Raw genomic sequence first — 15,910 nt, forward strand, 5'->3', positions numbered from 1 at the left:
GATCCACCAACAAGCAGTGTATAATCCTTAAGAAAAAAGAGAGCTCCTTCCGCTGTTCTTGGGACTCGCTGTTTATTGACAGCAGCTGGATGGGTTCAGTCTGGTTAACAAAACCACCCGCCTACTTTTCTGTGTCATTTCCTACCAGCTATTTTTTGATGACTCCAGACAGCCTGTAAGTCCAAAATAAAGGCCGAAATCCTTTTTCAGAAGCAATAACTTTCCTGACAATAAAAGCAGGCATATCTGAATAAATGAGACCCTCGTGTGCTCTTGGAAGAGAGCATCACGTGCCACTTACTCTTTTAATCAAAGCAACTCAGCTCACGATTTATATCCTGCTTGGATATCCCAATGTTGAGAAGCACTCTGCGTATTCACCTCTTTTTCCCAAGAGTCGAGGAGAGCTGTGAGCTGGCTACAACAGATGCAAAACTGAAACCAGAGAAAGCCTCCTTACCTGTGCTGCTGGAGATGTTGACATCAATGCTGATGTCCGATATGCCACCTCCTTTCAGAGACGCGACACACGTGTACGTCCCAAAGTCTGTGAATTTCAAGTCAATGATGTCCAGGTTGGTGGTGCCAGGCGACACGTCGGGGTCGGTCTGTGTGATGACCATCCTTTCAGAGCTTCGCAAGGGCCGCCCATTTTTAAACCAGCTGAACGTGAGCTCCTCCGAAGGGACAGCTTCCACCTGGCAGGAGATTTTCACCTCTCGCCCAATCTGGATGTTGTCATCTTTGTGATATGGATCAGGAGTGATCCAGAAACGTCCTTTTTTTAAGGCTGAAATATGTAAAAAAGAAAAAAAAAACAACAACAACTGTTTAGTCTAACAAAGCACCAATTTTGCATCTTCAGACTTTATGAAAACTTTGGTTCATTCTTCCTTTTCTCTGTCATATTGTGGTTGGGAAGTCACTGGAACTTCCCACACAAACACTTGGCACATCTTTGTAAGATAAGATCTTATTCAAATACCATCAGAGAGCATTCACTGATAAAAGATTGGTTACTTCCAAAATGAAAAATAGGGATTCGTAGTGTCTAAATTATGCAAAGCTGCTGACAGCTGAAGAGTAACCAAAATAATTCATACATTTTTGTTATCTGTTTCTGGAGGTCCTTACAATCCCTTCCTCAGTCCCGTGCTATCGGAGCACTGAGAGAAGAGAAAACAGAGACATCAATCTGACATCACTAACAGAACCAGTAGTGTCACCAGCGAGCTACCTGGAAACAAACATGGACATGCAAAACAGTTTTGTGCCAGCTGGTTCAATGGGAAGAGATGAGACGTGCCCAGGGCTACAGACTGCCCTGGTTTACAGCTCTGCTCTTCCCTGAGGCAGCGTGGAGGCTTCTCCCAATCCTGCACAGCCCAGAGGCAGGCTGCCTGCTGCCACCTCCTGTAGGCAGCAGGGCTGAAAGGACATCATTATCAGGCCCTAGCTAACAGTTGCTCTTCTGAGATATAACCCTGTGAGAGAGCTCACTGTGAGTACGATGGTTGCATTTCCACAGCAAGGATCCCAGGGATGTCTGTTTACATTTGAGGTGATTCAAGCTAGCAGTAGACATTTAATTAATTCTCTAGCCCCCAGTAAGGCAGACACAAGGCAGTCTGACCACTTCAGATGGGAACTGTAGAGCAGGTAAGTTGGTGGCCACCCCAGGGGCAGGCTTAGCGCTCAGGAGGGCTTCCTGCCAACCTGAGGATCACCATTCCTCACCATCTTCCTGGAAAGACAAGCATCTGTAACTCATGTTTTCTGATCAGCCTACTGTACGAGAGCAAAATAACATTGCAAGTCACTAATTTAAATTTTCTTGTCACTCTTTTAATGAGCATGAAGCAATCCAGAACTGCAACCATTTACGGCAGCAAATTGGTTGCTATAAAACAGTCTTGGTTCAATAGTTATTTTTGGACAAGTGATTCAGAATCAGCCATTAAGTTCTTCAAATACAAATGTATTTTCACGTACCGAATACAAAATACCACTTATACAATCTCAAGATCCCCATCCCTCTATATATGTCTGCCTAAGTACATATGCATATAGGTGCATTTATATATCCTATCTCCACCTAGAATCCCTTGCAAGGAGAACACCAGCTAGAAAATACCAGTTACAAGCAAACAGTGAGGTTGAAGACAAGCACTGGAAGACAGCAAGCACTGGAAGACAGCCTATCTGACATTTCTCTTCTTTGTGCTGGCTTCCTGGTGAAGTGAAATGTTTTCCAGGCTGCCCTGGGTTGTCTCCTGCTCTCTCTGCCCTCCCACTCCATGAAGAGCACCTGAGTGAGAAGCATCTGAGAACAGGATGTATTAGCAGCACTCTCCTGCCTAGCCTCCTGTATTTACACACATACAGCCCATGAAGTGTGATGCTGTTACAAATGGCCAAGGCTGTGAGTTGGAAATTCCTGTGTCTGCATTCCATACTTTGGGTAACCCAGGGTTTGCACTTCCTGCATACAGTAAGCATAACAACATCAAATACAAAGACTTAAATGAGGCACCAAGGATGGGCAGAGAGCCCAACGGGTTGGACTGTCACATCTCTGCAAGTGGTGAAAATGCCCATTCAGACTCAGTTTTGTTAGCTCAGTAGCTCCTTGAACAAAACAACTCTTTGGAGCTTACAAATGCTTTGCTGAACTTGCACTTCCATGACTCTGAGGATAATTAACATTTAATTAATTAGTTGTTGGTTGGTTTTCTTTTTTCTACTTTATCCAATGCAGGAAAGAAGCATAAAATCTGTTGACCTGTGGGCATCTCCTTGCACATGGAATGAGAAACCCTTCCTGCTGGGGATGCCAGTCCTCTTAACCAGCAAATGAAGACTTGGTGTTCGCTGTGCTGCTCAGCTATGGCACGCAGGGTGCTGTCACTGAAAGGTAACCACACATTAAAAAATCCAAGTGGTTGATAAGTTTTTAAGAATTTGTGGAGTTTGAAAATGGCCCCCATTCAGCATCTATCATTCCCTTTTAAAAGCTGCAGCCAGTTCCCTAGGAAGCAGAATTAACACACGCTTTGATTCCAGAGTCTGAACCATACATTGTATGACAGTTAGGAACTATCAGAGTAAATAAGTTGGGAACGCAAAGTGAACTTTTTTGTTTGAAAACAGAAGAACAAAGAACGCTTGCATCAACAAAAAATCAGCAAATATATTATGCACATAATTTGCAGACGGGGAAAAAGAAACAACAAACTCATAATAGGCATGATGAGCAGCACATTTCGACCAAAAATATTTGCTAATAACTTCAATCAACTATTTTTATTTCTGATTTTCTTTTTTCTTGTTAGCTTTGACTGCTCATGCACTAATTACAGCAGCTTCTCCTTGCTATAAAGGAATAACAAAGTCTGATAGAAAAGTCATATTAACGCTTGCCCATCCTTCATTAACTCTAAGTGCCAAGGAGTGTACACCTAATCTGAATATTTTTCTGTACGTCTAAATACAGGGAATTCAGAGGGTGGTGAGGCACTGGCACAGGTTGCCCAAGGAGGCTGTGGATGCCCCATCCCTGCAGGCATTCACGGCCAGGCTGGATGTGGCTCTGGGCAGCCTGGGCTGCTGGTTGGTGACCTTCCACATAGCAGAGGGTTGGAACTAGATGAGCATTATAGTCCTTTGCAACCCAGGCCATTTTATGATGCTGTGATTCTATGATTGTCATGTCTCATTGTACTGCACAGATAAAGCGAAGGGAACTTTGAGAAATTCTGAAGTGAAGGAACAATCTCAGAAGCAGTGTCAACAGACACCCTACATCCATCACTGACAGCCATGAACTCTTCACATAAAACATCCAACAGCTGTTTAACTACAGTCTGTAGCTTAAGTCAATGTCCTGTTTCTCTAATCCCACGGTCCAAGGCTTCACAACCTGCACAGCCATCAGCACTGTCTTTGGCCATCAAAATCAGCAGAAAATTTGACCTTACAATGTAGTACCTTTATCAAGTTAAGCAGCATCATTAACAACCTACATCCAGAAATCACTGCTCTCCATCACCACCAGAATAAACACAGTGACAGAATAAACACCATTAACCTGTGTTCCTGGGAGCTTCTAATGTGGCATCAAAGTGAGTGAAAATCACCATCTGTATCTGGAAGGCATCCTTGGGAAACTAACACCAGGTGCCCACAGCCTCTGACAGCTGTACTCACATGGAGCTGGAGGGCAGGAGGAGCATGGGGCAGACATGCTTCTCCAACCCTCTCCATCTCCATCGCCATCTCTAGAGCTCTTTTTTAGGAAGGGGAAATTGAACATAGATATCCTGCTCCAGGCTGATGAGACTCCACTTCAAATACTGGAAGCTTCCTGACTTAAAGTGTCAGAAAAACTGAATAGATGAACCACTCTCAGTCACACTTATGGAGAAGAGGGCTGTGTGAGTCAGAGCGTAGGGTACTCTTGGCTGGCAGAGACAGAAGGGGCTGAGGTGACCCAGCTCAGGCCCTTGAATGAGAAGTTGTCATAGCAATGAAGGGTCCCATCAAGCTAGACTCAGACCCAGAGCACGCAGGGTTGCCTTTGGACAAAGGACATGGGGTCAGCAGACCTCTCCAGAGTCACCGGCTCCAGCAGTCTTGAGAATACAAAGCTGCAGTGTGTAGAGTCTCAGATCTGCACAAGATCATGGAGTCACAGAATGGCCTGGGTTGCACAGGAGCACAGCGCTCATCCAGGTCCAATCCCCTGCTGTGTGCAGGTCGCCAACCAGCAGCCCAGGCTGCCCAGAGCCACATCCAGCCTGGCCTTGAATGCCTGCAGGGATGGGGCATCCACAGCCTCCTTGGGCAACCTGTGCCAGTGCCTCACCACCCTCTGGCTGAAAAAGAAGATGAACATGCCTTCCAAGAAGACTTCAGACCTCACTCATGTGCTGTGCTCTATTCAGACTTCTTGGGATCACCTGGGCTGAGGCTGGTACAAATCCAGCAGGTATGGATTCTGCACAGCTGTTCGCACTTGTAGTCAATTCCCATAAAGCAGCAGTTTGGACTTTCCTCATATGTAGGTTCTTGGACCACAACTGGCAGGCATTTGCCTATCGATGTCAGGTGTGTTAGAACAAACAGTGGATTCTGATTCTGTTTTTTCACTGCGCTGTTGGTTATTTTTGAAGCACTGCTGAAAGTCTTCCATCACAAAGATGGGGTGAGACACAGTGAACAAGAGATACAGGGTCACCGGGCAAAATGTGAGAGGTGGTGCTGCAGCTAACCACAGCTGCATCCCAGCAGAGATTTCAGGACATAATCAGCTCACAGGGCTGGAAAATATTAGCCAATGTGCAGATAAGTCTGTAACTGTACTTTGAGACTCAGAACATGCCCAAGAAAGTGCCAGTCTTTCTCAAAGCGGCCCCAAAGATGTGATCAAATAAAAAAAGATGAAACAATTTCCATCCACAAACTCTTCAATGTCTGCTCTCCCTCATTAATTACATTTCAAAGTAATAGAACGCATTTCAGTATCTAAACGAAGGCTGATTTGCATTCATCAGGTTAAGTCATATCCTCCCACCCCCACTCGGATCAACCCAAGATGCTCCTTTAATCCATCAAAATGTTCGTATCTCAGAAACGCACATTTCATGATATATGAACAGCATCAAACACCGTAATTGAATTCATTAGCTGCTGCACTGTTTGCAGGCTTTGACATAATAGTTATTGGCCACTGACTGCTTCCTAAGCTGGCACGGGGCGCTGGAGAGCGCTCAGCTTTGTGTTTGCTGATGTGTGTGGCTGTGTGCAGCCTGCGGCTGGAGCAGCACTGAGCAGTACTGTGAAAATTACTGATTTTTACCTTGACTGAGCAGTTGGGTTCCACATGAGCTTCAATCTCGACGCGCTGATCAGAAACAGCTTCGACTAATTTTCATTGTTCCCCTTCGTGTTTTCTTTAGGCTGGCAAGCAGTTCTGCTCTGAATTCTTCCCAGTGAACAAGAAGGGTATGTCATCTGATAATGTACCAAGTAAACGTGAGGACCTGCGTGTGTCCTGGAGCACCATGGGCGCATTCTGGATGCTTACTGAGCTCAGTATGCCTCTTGTTTCTGAGCACCCAGAACCTGCATTTTGTTAAATGCCACTACCTTCATCTCCAGATCCAGCTCATTGTTAAATGCCACTACCTTCATCTCCAGATCCAGATGCTTTTGCAGCGGGTTCTGCATTTCACCTGCATCCTTGGGTCAGGCAATGCAGTCGTCCTTTCCTGATGCTCAGATGTTACTGACTCTTCTACATTTCCCTCTCATGTGACAGAAAAGTGTTTGTGCTACTTGGAAATATTCTTGACTTTATTTTTAAGGCTAGCTATCTGATCCAAAGTTCACCATTGGGAATGGTGCTCACTTCCAAGGCTCCTGTGTGTACTGGGTTAAGTCGTTTGCCTTGGCTTCTTCTTCCCAGCAAAGGTTAAGAAAACACAAAGAGCACCATGGGAACAACTTGTTTGGAAAGTGAGCTGCCAGCCCAGCTTCATTCTCCCGAAACTCCGGTCTCTTAATCCAGACACTGGCTGTTTGCTTTAAAAGGCTGAGCTGTATCTCTCCAAGCTACTGCTGCGATCTTTGTACCAAAGGATGATTACTGGGATGATTCATTGGTCCTTGAAAAAAAGACGTGAGGCAGACAGCAGGTAAAGAAAGCCAACCCTTATCATCAGCTCTTGCTTCAATCACACTGGGCTCCTCGTCTCCTTAGAGCCCGATAGATGGGAAAAGCAATCCTGCTTTCACACGCAATTCAAAAGATTCACAACCTTATGACAAAGATTTTAGATAGTCCCTAAAAGACTTCTGAAGCGCATTGGTAAACTTAAACCTTTTTCCAAATCTGTCAAGGCACCCTGAGAAGCCAACTGCTCTCATTGCACGCTGGTGCTTATATTTTTAGTCCCTGCTGGTTCCCAGATTTTGTAGAGGAAAATAAAAACTCAACTCCCTTCCTCTCAAATAGAAACTCAGTTTGATTTTGATTGCAGCTGTGGCAGTGTCAGACACAGCTCACGTGCACTGACTTCATGGCAATGGCCTTTCCATACACAATTTCAGACACTGATACAGTAGTTGGCTAACTACAATGGTTCAGCTTTCAAAACTAATGCATTTCATAAACATGGTGTAAGCATCGGGGACACGATTTAGCAGAGGGCTGTTAGTTAGGGTAGTATGGTTAGGTTGTGGTTGGACTCGATGATCTTCAAGGTCTTTTCCAGCCTGAGCATCCTGATCCGGATTAATGGATTTAACAGTAAACACATGATCTTCATGAATGTGTAAGCATCCCACCATCAGGAAATAAGGAAAAACAGAAGAACTCGACTCACTGTTAAGGCATGTTAAAGGCATGCAGCAATGTACTGCAGTAAATTCACTGCTATCAATTTAAAACTTCTCCAGGTCTGCCCTTGGAAACCACAGTGCAGTCTGTAAGTCTTTTTCTAAGGGGAATGCCCAGCATAAATGGACTTCTACTAACTAGAAAGTCATTCCCACAGAGGAATGGAAATCCTTCTCTGATGTTCCTTCTTCATTAACAAGTCTACCTCCACCAAATCAATAGAAGTAAAAGACAGATGCTTGTGTAATCTCTGAAGAAGCACAAAGTCCTTCTGCTATTCTGGCTGAGGGCAGCGTGGCTGCAGGTTCTTCAGCATTCTACAGCATGCTGTTGCCTTCAGCTGTATTTTAAAATAGCTAAGCTGAGCAGAGACAGTTCAACAACTGTCCAAAAGCTGCTTCTCATTGGTGAATATCACAATGTAATCTGCTGAACTTCCTTCTGTCACATTAACGTGTATTTTCAAATTACTTTGTGCACAAATTACTTTGTGCCAAAAACATGAATTTGTTGTGTTGCTTTTCTGCTCAAACATCATTTTTTAAAGCAATCTCAAGTCTGCCTCAAAACATAGAAAGGAAAGCATTCGGAATTGTGGTCTTGAAGCCTAATGCTAAGATACCAGAATATTCTAGGGAAAAAAGCACATTCCATATTACCAAGTTTGCAGATATCAGCTCTCCATAATGAAAGTTTATCTGATTTGCGGCATCAGTACAGTCTGCACATCAGTTCTGGAGGTGGAGGAGCCTATTCTGAAGTGTCTCATGAATAATCATTGCCACTTCTTTCTGATGAATGACCATCATCTATCATAATCAGCACCGTGCTGGGATGGAGCTCCATACAACAAATCTCAATAACAAATAGGAGATGACATTTGCAAACTGAATCATCTTGAAGACCACGGTATTCTGCTGTGATCATCACAGCCACACCTACACCTGGAGCAAAGCACTGTCCCAGTGTAGCCCCAAGCCCAAACAAACCTAAGACTTAACCTGAGCACGTGCTTCGTGCCATGCTGCAAGGATGGCTTTGAGCAAGCAGCTGGGCCAGGGGCTGAAAGATCTGGTTTGCTGAAATGGACCTCACAGTGTTGGTGTGTCTGCTTTTGGAGCAGAATATGAGTTTTGGACAATAAAGAACTGGAACCTTTACTGGCAGGCTTTGGTTATTGAAACTGTAAGCTTGTTGGACAACACTTTGGTGTCCAGCTGGTGCTTTAAGAAGTCAATTTTCCAAAAAGCAAAGAGAATAAGATTAATGGATTTGGAGCAATAACAGAAGCAGACAAATATTTAAGTCCAAATTTTTGAGTTACGTAATGAAGAATTGTATAACGTGGTTAAAAAGCCACTATTCTGAAAACAAAAAATGGGAGTTAGCTTCTTTGGTCTGTGAAAAAAAGGAAAGATCCCAGGATGTCGGTGTCTGGAGGCACTGTTGGGTCCATCTGGACACCCAGAGATGAAACAAAGCCCCAAATCCAGGCAGCTTCCAAGGAGACCCCACAACCTAAAATTTTAAAAGCCTGAGCTGTAACAAATGGGCAAGGTGGCAGTAATGAACAATTGATGGCTCTATATGAGTGGTTAAATACTCAGATATGTGCTGGTAACCAAATATAGTGGGTTGAGAAAAGAAAAAAAGCAGTTCACAGGCCCAAATGTAGTTCCTCATTGTCACTGTGCACTGAGCGCTTCATGAACTGGGCTTGTTTAGCTTGGAGAAGAGAAGGCTGCAGGGAAACCTCACTGTGCCCTGCCAGTGCTTGAAGGGAGCGGATAAACAGGAGGGGGTACATCTATTTACAAGGGTGGATGGTGATAGGACAAGGAGAATGGTATTAAAGTGAGACAGGGGAGGTTTGGGTTGGATATGAGGAGGAAGTTTTTCCCCCAGAGGGTGGTGAGGCACTGGCACAGGTTGCCCAAGGAGGCTGTGGATGCCCCATCCCTGCAGGCATTCAAGGCCAGGCTGGATGTGGCTCTGGGCAGCCTGGGCTGCTGGTTGGTGACCTGCACACAGCAGGGGGTTGGAGCTGGATGAGCACTGTGCTCCTTTGCAACCCAGGCCATGCTGTGATTCCATGATTCTGTGAGCTCAAGGAGCAGCTTTGGGTGCCATACCGGAGCTCTTCCCTCTGGATACGCCAAGATTTCCGCCATTCCTATTTCCTCTTTTCACTTTTCACCTTTGATTTCTTGTGCTTCTCCACCACTCAGTCACTGTAATCACACTCTTTTGTGTTGTTGCTTTGTTTTAAAATCAAAGCCACCTCTTCCCCCCACCCTTTGCTTCCTGTCTCTGAACCATCTCTCACACCATCCTTCCGGGAAACTGAAGAGCCCCTCTGTCTCCAGGGGGTTCAATAAGCCATGGCAGACGTGGCCTGGCCTTGCAAAAGCTTCAAGATCCCTCCTCACTTAAACGACCTTCAGGAAGAACCATCACCCTCCCTGGTCATTCTTGAAACCAAACCAAATACTAACACCTACCCCTCCTACTGCCCAAGAAAGTAGAGATCTATGAACATGTGCTTTATCTTTTGCCATTTCACAGGACCTTGACATTTGAAGATTCATCACCTTGCATCCAGCCATGGGCTTCACCTTTTTCTCTTACAGATGAACTGAACTGGGTGGAAAGAAAGGGGATGGGCCAGATCCCTCAGCATCTTCTCTGGAGTAGCAGCCTGCAGCATTTTTAGCAGCAACATGCTCAAAGCCTTGCCAGCTTGCCTCCACAGCAGTTGTGTGTGTTTTGTACTCCATTATTCATATTCATTCTTGGCCAATGGGGGACCATCAGGTCTGCCAAGGTCAGCATCATGCTGCTGGCTTATTTTTCCTCTAGCAGGGAAAGCTGTCTTACTCTCAGGGTTCGTCTGCACAGCTCTGCTACTGCCCGGTTCATTGCTGAGACACGGAAACTTTCTTATTCTGAACAGAGATCTGAGCATTTCACTCTGAATTTTAAAAAGTCAGCCTAATATCAAATCAAATCAGGCATTAGCACTGCACAGAGCCAGGCTCCTGCATTAGCAGCAAGGAATGCTGTTCCATGGTTTCACACAGGAGAGCTCTCTCCAGGTGAAACCACTCCTGCTGAGTGTGCAGGCAGGGTGCATCTTGCTTGGCTCATAAGGAGAACATTAAAAAACAGCACTAAAAGAGCTCTTACAGAGCGTGCACCAGTGTTGACCTCTCTTCTCAAAATTCAGATTTCTTATATAGGATATTTTGGAAGATCTGCAAGATCTTCCGGACAAAATTATGCTGCCTAAATGTTCTCTATACTCACCTTCCTATACTATGGAAAACTGGAGTCTTGATTAAAAAAACACAACAGAAATTCTCAGCATTTTACCAACAGAGGCTCATTTTGTCTCTGTCAACATGGTCTTGGCTTAAAGAGTTTTTAAAACGTTAACGTTCAGTAGTTATCAGAACAATTAAGTTGTCAAGCATCTTCTAGAGCATCTCCAAACTTTTTAATATCAAGTAATTATTTGTCACTTACAAAACCAGATGCATTCACATTTCCAATTTAAATGCAAATACTGTGGAGAAATCTCAGGTTTTGTCTCTATTTTTATAAATGCTTTTAGTTTTTAAAAGGAAAGGACAGATTATTTTGGAGATGCCACGTCACACATGTCTGTTTTTACCTGTGGTCATGTTGACTAGCTCAATTTCTTTTACTGCCTTTCCTTCCTGAAGGGAGAGGAGATGCATACCTCTCTGTAACGAAGGAGATTTCAACTTACCAGCTGGAATCATAGAATCATCAAGGTTGGAAAAAACCTCCAACCAGTCCAACCGTCCACTTACCACCAATATTTCCCACTAAACCACATCCCTTAGTACCACATCTAAATGGTTCTTGCACATCTCCAGGGGCGGTGGTCCAACCACTCTCCAGGCAGCCCTTTCCAGAGCCTGACTGCTCTTTCAGAGAAGGAATTTTTCCTGACATCTGAGCTGAACCTCCCCTGGTACATCTTGAGGCCATTAAGGCCTGATGTTAATCAGTGTATGATCCTTTAAATGAGGAAGCCAAGATCAAAGTATGTGGAACACAGCATGGATTCTCTTTTAACTGCTTTTAGAAGGAAATATCTAAGAAAAATGAGCCTCATCAGAGGAGAAAAGCCATACAGGCCTACAGGTGAGGAGGCAAGTCCTGAGGTCTTCCACCCAGCTCCTGCTCAAAGCATGGCCAGAGGTGAGCTCAAAGCTTGGAGATTTCCAAGCACTGCTGAGAAACTGCCATTCAACCAGCTTTGAAACCCCAAGAAGAAGCAAGGGAGACAAAGCCAAAGCACTCCCATGATGAGAAAGCCACTGCCACTGCAGCTAGTTGAGCAGCAGCCCCATAACCAAGGCCATCCCCAGCCACTGACTGCCCAGCTCACAGCACATGGGAATGCCACAGGACTCCTCGCAAGCCAGACAAGAACTGGCATATAAATTAAACAGCTCAGACAAGCTGACACAATCCCCAGTGGGCTGCACACTTGCCAAACAAATTATAAACCCTCCAAACATTACAGCTGGGTGTTTTCCAGGGCCAATGCCTTCATAAAGTTCAGTTCTTGTGCCAAAGCTGTCAAAAAAAAAGAAAGAAAGAAAAAAGCCTTGCTGAGCCTTCCTGAATGCCAAAAAGCAAAACATTGTGAATCTTCACCCTTCTCTTTGCCCACAGCACACTTGGAGATCAGCGCTCAGCACCTTTCCTGTGCAGCCATAGCAAATTGTGCTTCCCAAAGTTTCCACCACTGGATTGCCCACAGCTCCTCTTGTTTGAGAGGGTCCAGACGAGAGCCACAAAGATGATCAGAGGGCTGGAGCACCTCCCGTATGAAGATAGGCTGAGGGAGCTGGGCTTGTTCATCCTGGAGAAAAGAGAAAAGGCTGCGGGGTGAGCTCAGTGCAGCCTGCAGTACCTAAAGGGAGCCTGCAGACAGGAGGGGAGTCAGCTCTTGGAAAGGGGAGATGACAGCAGGACAAGGGGAAATGGTTTGAAGTTGAGGGAGGGCAGATGGAGGTTGGATGTCAGGGGGAAGTTCTTTGCTATAAGAGTGGTGAGGTGCTGGCACAGGTTGCCCAAGGAGGCTGTGGATGCCCCATCCCTGCAGGCATTCAAGGCCAGGTTGGATGTGGCTCTGGGCAGCCTGGGCTGCTGGTTGATGACCCTGCACATAGCAGGAAGCGAAACCAGATGATCATTGTGGTCCTTTTCAACTCAGGCCATTCTATGACAATACAATATTAAACTACAGCACCGCTCTGGTGCCAAAAAATGGCCATGTATCAGTAGTTCATATTGCTAGTATTGCTAGCCATGCCTGAGTGAAGATAACTTTTTTTCCCTTGCCCTCTATTGTAGAAATAACGTCAATATGTGAAGTAACCACACAGCAATGGTCAGATGGAGAGAGACCCAATGAGTATCACCTCAAGGCCTTCACAGACATGTGGAGTGTGTCAGGCTCGTGGAAGAGCAAACTTATTTGAAAATAAGATTTTTGTACACAAAGGCTCTGAGAAGTCCTAATGAAATGGGAGAAGAATCAATAAACCATCTCCATTTTTATATGGAACCATTTTATGAACTCATCCACAGCTCTGCCCAGCCTGGGAGAGCACACATGCCTGAGAGTACTATGGCAGCTAATAAAAATAAATGGACTTATTAAACTCCGAAGCTCGACTTTTTCACACATTCATTCTCAGAGCTGTAAACTTTAAGATAGCACACCGGGAACTTATGACTGTAGCAATGTGCTGACTGTGCCACGAGATCAGCTTTTCCAGGAAGAATCTTGTCTCAATCCAAGCCTCAGTGAAATGCCTGTATTGCTGGATCCTGTTGGCAAGCTGGGAGGAATATGTGGAGGAGCACCAGCACAAGGGCTATTCCTTATATCTTTGCTCACCATAGCGGGCTCTCCTCAACCCTTCTGCAAGCAGCTCTGCAAGGTCCATTTAAAACTCAAGAAGGACAATGTGGTTTAAACGTGTCCATCAAGGCACAAGAGAAACTAAGCAAGCTGGTGACTGCTGGCTGGTAGTATGCAGCATTAAGCAAATTGTTTAAGGTGGTGGGGGAAAAAAAGACCAAATAAAATGAAACAAAATGACAAAACCACCATACAGTGGCACAGTCCCAGGCCCTGATGGGGTGGAGGCATCCAGGCCCTGTAGTGACACAGTGGAGGTAAAGCACAGCCCTTCATCCATCTCAGCCCACCATTCCCTGCTGTCAATCCGTGGCAAAGCTTTCAAGGGATGGCAAACACACCTCAGGCACTCCTGTGCTGACAATGAGAGAAGATTTTAGTGTCTGAGCAGTGAGATATGGGGGGAGGTTGAGAGGGCACTGGAAGAAAGTTACTGAAATTGGAGCTAGTCATGTTAATGACAAAGAATGATGCAAGAGACAAAATAAGGCAAGATGGATGTTTGGGATAAAGGTGTCTGGATTCTATGATCCAGGAGGGCTCATATTCTTGAATATGAATTTCAAATCTTGGCACCAATAAATTACTCTTCTTTTAATCAGCCCTCAAGCAAGCCATCCCCTCCTCTCGCCTCCCCTCCTCTCCCCTACCCTCTCCTATCAATACCAGCTAAGGATCAAGCACATCAGATGGACACAGCACTCCTCTGCTGGCCAGCACCCAACAGCTGCCATGGGCACTGACTCTCCAATGCACTCCCAGAAGCCAAATCTCACCTCTTGCACCTATCTGTGAGCCACAGCTCTATACTGGCACTTGACCACCAGCCCTACTCACATTTCCATTATTAACAACACTGGAGGGTCTCTCAGGACTGACAGCAAAGATGCTGATGTACACAGAGACATCACTGTAGACTTTAGGTCATGCAGTCACTCTAAGCCAACAAGGGAAATTCCAGAGAAGCTATAAGGATAAATAGAGCCACAGTGGGCAAGCAGGAGGGAAGCCAGGAGTGCAAGAGTGCACATCAGAAATACCAGATTTCAATATTTTTTTTTATTTTTATTTTTAATCTAACACAAAAGTAACAGAAATATAATTTATTTCTCAATCTTGGTCTTTTTTTTTTTCCTTTCCACTTTCCTTTTAGCAATCACTATTACATAGTTCATGTATAGTTTTTAAAGGCATAATGGGATAGGTACTTCCAGCAATCTCAGCCTTAAATTGCATTTCTCCAGAGTGCTTTTTGTTCAGCAAAAGCTTTTGTGCTAATGTAGAGCACAGGTTATTTAAAATTATTATTTTATATTTAAACTGGCAGGGAATCCCACCCCTTTGAAAAATTAACTCTAGACATTATGTTTCCACTTCAAAGAAAGGAAAAGTCACACACTCAGAGTCAACTGGCACTAAAATAATGCAGCAGTTGCAATGAAAGAGACAATGGAATCTGTTTAAAGAAGGTAAAGGGAGAACTTGCTGAAGAGGCAAAAAAATTGAGCTCGTGTATGTTGACATCCTTCCCAACAATATCATTGCTTCATGTTTGATGACCTGTAAAACGTTGCTCTACCACTTTCCCATTGTGATGCACAGATGTTTTTTTAAGATGCGACCCAGCAGTTCTGCTCTCTTATTGGATGGAAGAGCCATTCTACACTCCTTGTTACCAAATCCCTTCTTCTTCAGTGACATCCTGGTATCTACAGAGAGATTCTTTTGTCATTTTCTTCTTCACTGCATTTTGGGAATATTTTTATTTCCATGTTCTCATAATTTGAGTACCAGTTTGTGTCATGACGAAGACGTCTTGATTTTCTAGAAGGCACAGGCATATCACAGAATCACAGAATTGTAGGGGTTGGAAGGGACCTCCAGAGATCATCGAGTCCAACCCCCCTGCCAAAGCAGGTTCCCCACACCAGGTTATACACCATATAACTACTTTGATCCTTTTCTCTTTTGACACCCAAACTGTCACCCAGTTGTCACCCAAAGACAGAATGGCACTGTGACGATGATGTTCCTATGCAGTATCTTGAAGTTGACAAGGTCAATATTAGTTTTTCACTACTCTAATACCTTGTGGTACCTTCTCCAGACAAACATGGAAGGATCTTAAGGAGTGAAATACCTCCAAGAGCAAAGTCCAAGAAACTCTCAGGCCAGAAATGCTTCCTGGGACACAGGAGAAGCCAGATGTCCAAGATGCCATGCCTGAGCACGGGGAGGAACTGAGTGTGGGGCCATATCAGAAACAAGGCCTTGAACTGCTGAGCTCCTGACAATAAGGTGAAGCCTTTCTGCAGCGCCATGCACGTGAGGGACATCAGGAAGTAGCCATGTCACCATGTGTGCTGGTCCAAGGGTGGTGAAACACCAATGGCTGACTTAAAAAACGTGCATTAAGAAGACTAACCGTAATTTACTTTGAATTGCAACCAACAAAGGTACATCGTGACAAATTCATGATGAAAGTGATCCAACACGGGTATTTAGGGTTGGAAAGTGCTCTGAAAGAAGTACATCAGACTTCC

At 44.7% G+C, this 15,910-nt stretch overlaps 1 protein-coding gene across 1 annotated transcript in view; it reads right to left on the minus strand.

Moving 5' to 3' along the window:
* The window catches only part of MDGA2 (MAM domain containing glycosylphosphatidylinositol anchor 2), a 303,099-nt gene that overhangs the window by 107,030 nt on the left and 180,159 nt on the right, over positions 1 to 15,910 (minus strand). The window contains exon 8 of the mRNA XM_052692294.1: positions 461 to 790. Coding sequence (XP_052548254.1) covers positions 461 to 790 — 330 coding nt within the window. The remainder of the gene's footprint in view (positions 1 to 460; positions 791 to 15,910) is intronic.

The sequence above is a fragment of the Tympanuchus pallidicinctus genome, unplaced genomic scaffold (assembly GCF_026119805.1).
Source record: "Tympanuchus pallidicinctus isolate F22 unplaced genomic scaffold, pur_lepc_1.0 scaffold3, whole genome shotgun sequence".
NCBI lineage: Eukaryota > Metazoa > Chordata > Aves > Galliformes > Phasianidae > Tympanuchus > Tympanuchus pallidicinctus.